At 36.0% G+C, this 12,958-nt stretch overlaps 1 protein-coding gene across 1 annotated transcript in view; it reads left to right on the top strand.

Annotated features, from left to right (window-relative positions):
• LOC133052844 (cilia- and flagella-associated protein 47-like) overlaps positions 1-12,958 on the top strand; it is a 190,760-nt gene that overhangs the window by 119,413 nt on the left and 58,389 nt on the right. The window contains exons 15-16 of the mRNA XM_061137676.1: positions 5,874-5,955; positions 7,018-7,146. Coding sequence (XP_060993659.1) covers positions 5,874-5,955; positions 7,018-7,146 — 211 coding nt within the window. The remainder of the gene's footprint in view (positions 1-5,873; positions 5,956-7,017; positions 7,147-12,958) is intronic.

Here is a 12,958-nt window from a genome sequence, read left to right as displayed (position 1 = left end):
TTATTTTAACAATGCTGATTTTTGAGTTTTGTAGTATATTATGGAATATAGTCCAGTTAAATATCTGGTTTCAGTATATCTAAAGAATATAAGAGAGGTTAATTTCTCCTCAAGTGGTACCACTTAAAGGCATGTATTCTTTTAGTACGTAAGATGAAATAGTACCTTGAGTTTAAATAGAATGCATTTAGGCATTGTACAAACCTGAAAGTTTTCTTCCACTATATTATTGAAATCAATGGAGCAGCTCATTCTCATTCCGAAATGTACACACTAATATTTAGTTTTATTTTTTTGTGGATAATATTAAGCACTTAACTCTGAAGTGTCTGAAAGTTGTGTCAACTAAATGGATACTATTCAGGATGGTGGAATATCCCCAAAATATACATGTGTGTGGGCTTGCCTAGATTGCTATGTTTCATAGTTAATCTTCTGTCTTTTGCAGTGCTCATGACGTGAGGGCTGCACGAAAGGCATTGCTGTCAATTTAGTTTTCCTCTGTAGTCGTTTTATTATTTTGGTATATTGGTTATGAAGATACTACTATCTCCTTGTAAATTGCTGCTTTGTATTTTATGCATGCTCTGTAACTTGATTTTTTTCTTAAGTTACTGATTTGGAATATAGTCACATTCTAATAAACAGTTATAGGGGGACTATTAAAAAAATCTTTAGAAAAATAATGCCAGAAAACAAGTATTTGCCAATGATGTCTGCCTTTTTTTTAATTTTAATTTTTTAAAAATGTTATTGAAGTATAGTTGATTTACAGTGCTGTGGTCATTTCTCCTATAAAGCAAAGTGACTCATATATATATATGCATATATATGTATATTCCATATTCTTTTCCATTATGGTTTATCACAGGATATTGAATATAGTTCCCTGTGATATATAGTAGAACCTTGTTGCTTATCCATTATATATATAATAGTTTTTATCTACTAATCTCAAATTCCCAATCCTTCCCTCCATATCCCTGCTTTGGAAAACACACGTTTATTCTCTATGAGTCTGTTCTCTTTCATAGATATGTTCATTGTTTTTGTCTTTCTCTTTCTCACTTACTTCATTTAGGATGATAATCTCTGTTTCCATTCATGTATGCTGCAAAGGGCATTATTTCATTATTCTTAGGGCTTCCCTCATAGCTCCGTTGGTAGAGAATCTGCCTGTGATGCAGGAGACCCCAGTTCAATTCCTGGGTCGAGAAGATCTGCTGGAGAAGGGATAGGCTACTTACTCCAGTATTCTTGGGCTTCCCTAGTGGCTCAGCTGGTAAAGAGTCCGCCTGCAATGTAGGAGACCTGGGTTCGATCCCTGGGTTGGGAAGATCCCTTGGAAAAGGGAAAGGCTACCCACTCCAGTATTCTGGCCTGGAGAATTCCCTCAGGCATGACTGAGCAACTTTCACTTTCATTCTTTTTATGCCTGACTAATATTCCATTGTGTAAATATATACATATATATATATATATATATATATATATATATTCCATGTTTTGTTTATTCATCTTTTAATGAACATTTAGGTTGTTTCCATGTTTTGGCTATTGTAAGTAGTGCTACAATGAACACTGGGGCCCATGTACTTTTTTAAATTTAGTTTTGTCTAGGTATAGGCTTCCCTCATAGCTCAGTTGATAAAGAATCCGCCTACAATTCAAAAGACCTGGATTCGATTCCTGGATCAGGGAGATCCCCTGGGGAAAGGATAGGCTACCCACTCTAGTATTCTTGGGCTTCCCTTGTGGCTCAGCTGGTAAAGAATCCGCCTGCAATGTGGGAGACCTGGGTTCGATCCCTGGGTTGGGAAGATCCCCTGGAGAAGGGAAAGGCTACCTACTCCAGTATTTTGGCCTGGAGAATTCCATGGACTGTACAGTTCATGGGATCACAAAGAGTCTGACGTAACTGAGTGGCTTTCACTTTCACTTTCAGGTATAGGCCTAGGACTAGGATTGCTGGATCGTATGGCAACTTTAGTTTTACTTTTTTAAAGAGCTGTTTTCCATAGTGGGGCTACCAATTTACATTCCCACCATGAATGTAGGAGGGTTCCCTATTCTCCACTCCCTCTCCAGCCTTTACTATTTATAGACTTTTTAGTGATGTCCATTCTGACTGGTATGAGGTGATATCCCATTGTAGTTTTGATTTGCATTTCTCTAATTCTCTAATAATTAGTGATGATGAGCATCTTTTCAGGTGTCTGTTGGCCATCTGTATGTCTTCTTTGAAGAATTGTCTATTTAGGTCTTCTACCCATTTTTCAATTGAGGTTTTTTTTTTTTTTTTAGTGTTGTTGTTATTGAGTTGTAGGAGTCATTTGTATATTTTGGAAATTAAGTTTTTGTTTGCCGCATCATTTGCAAATATTTTCTTCCAGTCTGTAAGGTTGTTCAAGTGTGTCTTTATTAGATAAAATGGGAACTTTATTTAAATTTTTATGAGTTTAAAACAGAAAATACATGACTTCTCTTTTAATTTTACCACTTCCTACACTTGGTCCTTGATGATTCATTCAATAAAAATGCTCTAATTCAGTAAGGCAAAAATCATAATACCATTATTTTGGAAGTTTAGTTTTTTAAATGTGAACAAAAACGGAAGTCTGGTTATTTAAATAAATCCTTACTGTTTGTGCATTATAAAAATCAAAGTTTTCTGATAGCATCACTAAACTCTATGCACTTGTGATCATCGTGTTATTCTTGGAGCATTGTTATTGGCACAGCTCCCAGTAAGGTTAACATTAACATGAGTAGTTTCTGTTTTGACATTTTATGGTATGAGGATGCAGGTATGGAAGAATAATTTTGGCATTAAAGCCAAGGTATTCAAATTTATTGCTCTTTTATCAGCAAATACATGCCTATCAGTATATGTTGGCTGTGATAAAATTCTTCAACATTTAGAGAGTGACAGTATGAGTAATAAAATTGGGCCATTAATCCAAGATATGTGTATATGTTTCATTATGGAAATAAATGTATTAAAGTTCAGAATAATCATAAATGTTATTAGCTTCCCCATGTAAATTTGATGTCAGCGAATGAGAACTTTTGTACAAGTAAAATTATATGTTTTATGTGGTAAATGAGAAAGTATAATTTTGCAGGTTAAGTTTAAATTTTAATAAGTCATTTCAGTTAATTTTGTTTTGTTCTACTCAGTGTAAACCCAGACAAAGATTCACATAGAAAACTGCATAAATGTAATCAAATGTAAAATGTAATCAAATCAATGGAGAGTCAATCCTATAAAAGTACTGACCACACATAAAATCTATTGGCAAAAGATAATTGTAAATATTGTCTTATCAATTGATGAAATTAGGCCTTGAGATATATTAAAAATGAGAAGAATGAAATGAGACTCATACAGAGGAGGAAAACTAATTACCCCTTTACCCCTGTAAGTTTTGGGCTGAACTTCAAAAATAAAAGACAGATTAGCATGAGGAAAAAAACCCAGGTTTAATTATGTATGTAGGTAGTATGGTAGCCTCACAAAGATATGACTCAGAAGGCAGCCAGAATATTGAAATTTGTATGCAGCCCTGACCTAAGGTGTTTAAGGGTCTAGGGCTTCAAAGGGTAAGGCAGAAGGGTGGGGGTGGGTGGGATTTACTGGAAGATGAGAGGAGGCAATGTTTGATAAAGAAAGCTTACTCTGCCATGCATATGGGTCTCATGGGTGAGAAGTTATCCCTGGTAATAGCTCTCTTCCTGGTACAGTCCCCCTTTCTAATGTAAATTTTGTTTATGAATGTAGATTTCCCTTACAAATGGAGAACATTTCTCTGTTTTCAGATTTTCTCCTGTCTGCAGTTTTTCCAAATAATCAGTATGCAAAAGAGGCATATTTTAGCGTGGCTTATTCTATTACCCCTCACTTCATAACAGCCTCTATAAAGTGCCATTAAAGAGCAAAGTAGCCAGTGGGAATTTGCTGCATGGCAAAGGGAACCCAAAATCAGTGCCCTGTCACAACCTGGAGGGGTGGGATGGGGAGGGAGGAGGCAGGGAGGCTTAAGAGAGAGGGGGGGCGTGTGTACACCTATGGCTGATTCCTGTTGATGGGGAAGGGAAGAAAGAAAAAATTTTCTGCCCTTACAGCAAAAAAAAAAAAAAAAAAAAGGTTAGTTATTCCAAGTTTACTTTCCTTTAGAGGATGGCAGGTCTGTCAGGCAAGTGACCTAACTAGTGCTGATCAGGTGATTCCTGATTGACTGGTTTACGGTTCCATTTCTGGGGGAGCCAAAACTAATTCAGTCTTGATTTGGTGGCATGGGGTTCAGTATAAGCAGCTCCATTTGGGGCTTGTTGCCTTGCCTTTAACAATGCAAAAATGCATTCTTCAGCCTCAATTTGTTACTGAGGGCCTACTCTCTGGTGAGCAATGTGGAATATTCAAATGAATACCCTTGTGGTCCCCCTCTTCAAGCAACTCTCAGTTTAGTGGTTCCCTGATAGTTTTCCTTAGGCTCTCAGTTGCATTTGATAGAAGTGACTATTTTCTCCTCAGATCCTGTCTTGGCTTTGCATGCAAGGAAATATTACAGTTTCTTCATAAGTCTCTGAGTTGTTGTCTTTGTTTTACCTCTAGGATTTCAAATTACTGGGGCATCATCTCACTGAGTTCTTACATAGGTTTTAGTGTGGCTACTTCTGCTAAGTATTGGTATACCATTAAAATTAGATTTTATTTTAACCTATAGTAATTCCAGTGTAATGAAGATTCATAGGAATAATGTAAATGCAGATGGGAAATGAGAAGAGAAGGAATGACATTTATTTTCCAAACAAAGGAGCTTTATGTTTGTAGCATTTCTTCCAATAGCTTTTTCTAGCCCTGGGCCACAGCAAACTTGACAACTCTGGAACCATGCTCTCTGCCTCACCTCCCACAAACAGGCCCTACCTCTTTTCATTCATCTGTGTTATCTTCAAGTTTTGAGCTTTCAGCATAATCTTTCTGCTTTTTCTTTTTCCCACTTGTCACTAGTTACAGGACTGCAAGCTGCTGAGGGTGTTTATAGAGTTAAGTACTAGATCTGGCATTCTCTGTAAAATGCTAATGGTAAATTTTCTGTTAAATGCTTATAGTAAGCAGTGTTCTCTGCTCACTAAATGAGTTAGTGACACCCAAAATCCCACTGAGAAACACTCCTGCTAAAATTATATTAGAGGTCTATAAAGTGGTTCTTGCAATAGTGTACATGCATATAAAGACTTTTGATAAAAGTATTTCAAGAAATGTGATAGTGAAAAAAAATACTATAAAATATGATAAAGTATATACATGTATATGCTTTTAAATGTATAAAATAAGTAGATATTTGCCATTTCAGATACTACAAGTTTATATAATCAAAGAGGCTGCAATTTTTGGACATACTCTGGAAAAATAGGCAGTGGTTTATGTTATTCTAATATATTCAGGTATATGTGGTGATAGGCATTCAATGAACATAGGGTAACTAATGATCTATCTAATAGATGTTTTATAGTGTTCAAACTTTTTGCAAGTATTTTTCAATTTTATAATATTATAACAACAATAAAATGGTCTTGACAATAGGGTCCAAGTCATATAACTCTCTATGTCCCATTAGCATGTAAATGTGTATGTATATGGTTATAGACACTTTTAGTAAGTTATTTCTCATTATTAATTCTCTGAAGGAGACATCATATGCACATTTCATTGGTAAGGCGAGTTTTAAAATTATATAAATTTTAAAATTAGAATTCAGTACAAGTATAAACTATATGACATTGAAATAATTTCATTAAAGTTCAAATGCAAGTGATAGATGGATTGTGAGTATTCTATAATAATTGGGTTTTTTTTTTAATTTTAGTGCTCAAGGAGCTTGTATTTCTCATGTACTGCCAGAATTTCTGCTTGAACCAGAAGATTATAAGAAGTGGATTGAAATTGCAGTAAGGGAATTTAATTTCTGAGAAATTATTGAATTCACTATTATTGAATTTACTGGTTTTTGGTTTAGAATCCTTGATTTTTATTTATGAAATATCCTAAGGATTATGCCTCTCCAGACAGTATGTGTGCATGTGTACACACACACACACACACACACACACATATACATATTTTTGTCTAAAAATCTCTGTGGAGTTCCCACACAAAATAGATTACATGGCTTTCTTAAATATACAGGTGATTGCTTCTTTTAAGGGACTTAGAAATGAAGAATGTTGTGTACTTATGTAAATTTTTTCTTAAAATACATGTTTAGAATATATATCTTTCAAAGAAAATATTGGTTTATTTCCCCTGACAATTGCTACTTCCCTTCTTCAGTTTTAGTGGAGAATAGGGAGAAATTAAGCAATTTTTTTCAAATTATGCAATTCATTTTATGGAGACCTATTGAGAAGAGGAAGTGTCATGAGAAGTCTGTAGGCTTTGAGGAAACTCTGTTAGTTGTAGCGCTGTTACCATAGTCACCACATGACGTTAGTACAAGAGCCAGAGGCCTGTTCTTCGGCACTCTGCTGAGTTCCTGTGGCTTCATCCAAAGGGTGTGGCTCTTTGGGGGGTTCAGAATTCAGAATAATTTTGCATCTCATTTGGCATCACCGACTTGATGGACATGAGTTTGAGCAAGCTTCGGGAGTTGGTGATGGACAGGGAAGCCTGGCATGCTGCAGTCCGTGGGATTGCAAAGAGTCAGACCCGACTGAGCGACTGAACTGACTGAACTGCCACTTTTGCCACAAAATGATCTAGCAGGTACAATAAATGAGTAACCCTATGACCTCAAATAGAGGCTGTGAGTTCCAGAAAGTTATCTATGTTGATAGTTTGCGTTACTGGCACATGGAGAGTTGGAATTCTGGATGAATGGGTATAAAGGACATGTAAATGTTTTATGAAAAGAAAAAAAAAATATATATATATATATATGCTAAGTAATTAAAACTTTGAATTTACATTTCCCTTGCATTGTAATTAATATTTTAATATATTATTTCTTATAGTCTTCCACTAGTGCCTCAGCCAAGTTGTCCCACATACCTAAGGGAAAGCACCCTGTTGTTATAGATATGATACACTTTGAAGCCTGGAGTAAACGCTCATGGACTGATGTATTCCTTCAGATATACAAGGTAACTGTTTGGGGCTTTTTTTGGTTGATTTATATGAATGGTGTATTAGTTAAGGTACAGGTAATGCTGCTGTAAAAAAAAACACAGTGACCCAAATAAGATAGAATAATTACTTTTCTTTCCCATGAAATTGTGGGGAAGTGGTTTAGAAATGGTTTAGAAGTGGTTTAAAATGACTCTTCCATCCTCAGTACTGGACTTTCATTTCTGGATCCATTTCTCAGAACAGGGAAGTGCAGATAAAAGAGTAGAAGACAAGTAAATACCTTTGAAGGATATCATCTGAAAAGTGCATCATTTCATTTCATGTTCCACTGAGCAGAATTTGGTCATATGGCTGCACCTAACTTCAAGGGAAGTTGAAAAACAAAGTCTCAAATTTGATGTGAAGTGAAGTGAAAGTCGCTCAGTTGTGTCCGACTCTTTTCGACCCCATGGACTGTGAAGTCCATGGAATTCTCTGGGCCAGAATATTGGAGTGGGTAGCCTTTGTCTTCTCCAAGGGATCTTCCCAACTCAGGGATCGAACCCAGGTCTCCCACATTGCAGGCGGATTCTTTTACCAGTTGAGCCACAATGGAATCCCAAGAATACTGGAGTTGGTAACCTATCCCTTCTCCAGGGGATCTTCCTGACCCAGGAATCGAACCAGGGTCTCCTGCATTGCAGGTGGATTCTTTACCAACTGAGCTATCAGGGAAGCCCCCTAAATTTGATAAGTACAGGCATTTTCTAGTACCTAAAAAAGGAAAGATTAAAGAATATATATTGATTAAAATTATGGTATCTGCCTCTAATGCTTAGTAGACTCTTGCTATTCTGGAGAGATATTTACTAAGAATCACACAACTGTAGGTGAGACCGGGTAGTATCAATATTCTCCAATTTGCTTCAGATTAAGTTGCATGTGTGGGTAGATTCAGTTTAGTTCAGTTCAGTCGCTTAGTCGTGTCCTACTCTTTGCAGCTTTATGGACTACAGCACACCAGGCCTCCCTGTCCATCAACAGCTCCTGGAGTTTACTCAAACTCATGTCCATTGAGTCGGTGATGCCATCCAACCATCTCATCCTCTGCTGTCCCCTTCTCCTCCCCTCTTCAGTCTTTCCCAGCATCAGGGTCTTTTCAAATGAATCAGTTCTTTGCATCAGGTGGCCAAAGTATTGGAGTTTCAACTTCAGCATCAGTCCTCCCAATGAATATTCAGGACTGATTTCCTTTAAGATGGACTGGTTGGATCTCCTTGCAGTCCAAGGGACTCTCAAGAGTTTTCTCCAACACTGCAGTTCAAGTGGGTAGATTAACATAGCATAGCATAAATATCGCACCTTCATAAAAACATAGCATAAATATCGCACCTTCACACCCTATGTCTTTATTACTTCAGCAAGTACTGGTTTCAGTCTTTGGAATGATTTCCTAGGTTTTCAAATATGGTTCTGTGAATCTTGCCCACTAATAACAATGGAGACTTTTGCTCTGTCCTCATAGATTGCAACCACAGATAGGGTGAGCTGTAGGGTAGGGAGTTGAAATGAGGAAGAAGTCAAATAGAAGCAGCAGTCACTCAAAGGAAAAGATGCAATTAAAATCCAAATAATGAGTAGTATATGTAAGACTCGTCACAAATGCTTTTTAAATGTTATGATCTTGTTTACTCTTTACAACCAGTAATCCCCAGTTTAGAAACAAGGAAACATCAGCATGCATACATATTTTCTTCCAAGATTATCTGATGTAGGTAAAGCTGCTTTCTTCCTTATTGTTCTCTACTGGGGAGCAATAGCCCAGGCCCAAGAGCCCAGGCCCCCCTTGTTGCCCTCTGGCACTCTGAATCCCTCCACTGCAGCCAGCCCCCTAGGCCTACCCTCTGCAGAGTTCGTTGTGCTCTTTGATTCCCAGTTATTCCCCCATCTCTACCTTTTCTTCCCCCAGCAACCTGCCGTGTCTATCTTGCTGGAGGTCAAGAGGAGAAATCCTGTATTTTTTTTAGTAATTCCCACAAGAATGTATGGGGGTATTAGTGATTCTCACCCAAAGTTAGATTTGGAGGGAAAAAAGAAAAAAGCTATCTTCTTTACTTTCTTAACTCCAGGCTTCATCATATGTAATTTTGTCTACTGATAAAAAGGAGCAACTCCAAAACAGAAGAGCTGCATAAGTCCTAGTTTATGGACAAACTAGTCCTACTCTTGGTCATAGGCTTCATTCACTCACCCATTCATTTATTCACTCCCGCGTGCATTCATGTATATGTCTAGTTCATTTAACCCATCTTCCCCAACTAAAAGTCTATGAATTTAGATACCACATATCACTTGTGAACTCAAAACTTAATAGTGTGCCTGCTACATAGTAGATGCTCAACAAATATTTGTTGAATGAATTTATTCAACAGCTATTATGATCCAGGTACTATACTAGACCCTGGGGGTATAAAAGTAAACTTGATATAGTCTGTCTTTTCAAGGATTTTGTGTCCTGGAATGTGTAATCAATTAAATAAATACAATTACAAGAAAGTATGAGAAATGTTATGACAAGGTAGACGCAAAGAACTAAGGATGAGTACACATAGAGAGGAGCCTAACTTATCTGTGCCTCGGAGAAGGTTTCTAGGAAAAAGATGAATTTAAACTGAGCCCTGAACAATGAGGAGGAGTTGGCAGGCAAGGTGAGGCATAGGTTAGAGAGAAAGATAATACAATTTGTGTGACCGAGGTAATAGATGAGTTTTATTGGAGGATGGGGCAATAACATTTTTCAAGATAACAGAAATTCAAAGTGGAAATGCCTGGGGTTTGATAGAGCTTTGTATATTCTGAGGAATAAATACAGTATGGCTGGGACTAAGAGGAGTAGACTATGAGCACGGTCAGAAAATAGATTGCGGTTGACTTCATAAGTCAAACTAAGGCATCTGAACTTCATGGATTTTAGCACAAGGTCAGAGAAATCTTAAAGGATTTTAAACACAAGATTGACATACTCAGTTGCATTCTATAGAAATCACTCTGGTACAGTATGGAAACTGGGATTTTTTTTAAATTATTGAAGTACAGTTGATTGACAATGTTGTGTTAGTTTCAGGTATACAGCAAAGTGAGATATATATATATACACACACACACATGCACACACACACACAGACACACACACATAATTATCTTTTTCAGGTTCTTTTCCCTTCTAGGTTAGTATAAAATATTGAGTATAGTTTCCTGTGCTATACTATACTTGTTGGTTATCTACCTTATGTATAGTTGTGTGTAAATGTTAATCCTATCCTCCTAGTTTATCCTTCCCCTCCCTCCCTTTTCCCTCTTGGTAACCATAAGCTTGTTTTCTATGTCTGTGGGTCTATTTCTGTTCTGAATATAAGTTCATTTATATTATTTGTTTCTTAGATTCCACATATAAACAATATTATATAATATTCATCTTTCTCTGTCTGACTTCATTGAGCATTATACTCTCTAGATCCATCCATGTTGCTGCAAATAGCATTATTTTGTTCTTTTTCATGGTTGAGTAATATTCCATGATATTCCATATAATATTCCACATCTTCTTTATCTATTCATCTGTTGATGGACATATATGTTTCCATGTTTTGACTATTGTGACTAGTGCTGGTACTGAGAATGCTTGTGGTAGTAGGAAAGATGAGGAAAGAGCAGCTTTCATAAATATTAGGCATAGAAATCAGGAATTGGTGAAGGATAGTATCTTATGGAAGTAAAGGAGACAGAGGAATCAAAGACCACAGTGAACTTCTGGCTTGGATGACTGAGTGGAATTTGTTCCCAGTCACTGAAAAAGAAGACAAGGGATGTTAACAGGATTTTGTTTAGGGCAGACAGAGGGACATAGCAAGAAGGGCAAGAGAAATTAATTTTGGTCCTGCTATATCATGGTGCTGTGTGTAATTACCAAATGGGTTGATCCTTTTGTCTGGAAACTGATCTGAATGGTGGTATATAGTTGAGATTCTTCACTGATTCAGTGATAGACTCATAGGCATGAATGATTGCCTTATAGACTATCTGCAGAGCAGTGTTTCTCCATAGATTGTGTCTGAAGCATGGGTAGCTCTCAGCACTTTATTAAATCAGTAGTGGATTGACAGTTTCACTTTAAAAAATCAAGCAGTGTTGTTGAGATGTTTCACAAGTTAGAAATAGAAGACTGATTTTTCACACAAATCCCTTTAGTTTCTAATTGTCTCTTTCCTATAGGTCATATGTGCACTTCAAGAATGCCTTTGTCATTTCTTCTTTGCTAATAGTTTAGATAACAGGATATAGCTTGTCTTAACCAATTTGATTTTATGCCATTTGGTTATTTTTGCTTGTTAAACTTGCATTTTTAGTTGTTGCTATTTCCTTGCATTATATTCCCAATCACAAAAATGTATTAATAGCTAAAAAATGGGTCACTGAAGCATAAGAGAGTTGAAAACAATAAGACAAACACTTAAACTCAGAATGCTCTTCTAAATATAAACTATATTACATAAAGAGGGCTTTCATGTAATATAAAGGATGAATCTGTATGTGCTATAAGAATTGAATGTCATATTTCTACAAAAGAACCTGGAAAATAAAAAGGTGATCAGATGTATAACTGAATAATAAGTTTAATTATACTGTTTATTCATTTGTTTCCAGTGTATTACCTGTCAGAAAGGTTTTTGTTTTTAATAGTACACAGTTCTGTCAAATATATTGATATTTTTAAACTAAGAGCAATGATCTTTCTGGTTAATTAAACACATTTTCCCCAAACCAATTTAAAATCTCCCTATAATAAAAGAGGAATATTTGTTAGTAAAGGAGGCAAGATACCAATTATACCGAAACATTATTCAGAATTATATACCTCTGTAGAAAACAAACAAAAATGGTACGAGAGATCATATTGCTGAAGAATATTTTAAATGAGCTTCAATAAAATATGATTGGCGTGAAAGCAAAATTGGTGAAATTCTTTCATTAAATAGATTTGCAGGATGGTCCATAATGTCACTGGAATGCAATGTGGAAACACAGTTATTCTCACATGAGGTAACAGATATTGCAGTTTATTTGGATATAGCCATGTATAGGGAATATATGAATAACTCTCCACATCTGTAATAAGTATATAGTCACCCCTGGATATTGAAGGGTGATTGATTTTAAATTCCCCACAGAAACCAAAATGTGAACATGCTCAAGTCTTCTTTATACAATGGCATGGTATTTGCATAAAACCCAGGCACAGTCTCCCATATACTTTAAATCTCCCATATACTTAAAATTATCTCTAGATTACTTATCATACCTAACACAATATAAATGCTCTATAAATTATTGTGAATACAGTTTAAATGTCATATAAATAGTTGTCAGCATGGGAAAAATTGAATTTTTTGCTTTTTGTATTAAGAATTCTGAATATTTTCTATCTGTGGTTGGTTGAATTTAAGGATGTGGAACCCACAATGGGAAACCAGTGGATATAGAGGGTCGACTATATGTGAAAGAAGTATATGATGACATTTTCTTCTCTTTTTCAGAGAAAGTCCATGCTTTATGTAGAGTGATCCTTTGTTATTTTAAAGATTAATTTGTAAGATTCCTAGAGCAAATCCATCAGTGGTATATATTAATAGAGAATGAGTCATTGGTCACAAGAAGAAAAGGTGTTGCAAATGAATTCTTATTCATAGGGAAATGTGGGATTAAAAATATGCCTCTGTCATGAATACAGTGTAAAAGGAAATAGAAAAAGAGTTATAAACACTGTCAAAATAGTGCTACTGAATTAAA

This window comes from Dama dama, chromosome X (genome assembly GCF_033118175.1).
Source record: "Dama dama isolate Ldn47 chromosome X, ASM3311817v1, whole genome shotgun sequence".
Lineage (NCBI taxonomy): Eukaryota > Metazoa > Chordata > Mammalia > Artiodactyla > Cervidae > Dama > Dama dama.
Note: the sequence above shows the minus strand (reverse complement) of the source record. Positions and strands in the feature narration are given on the sequence as shown.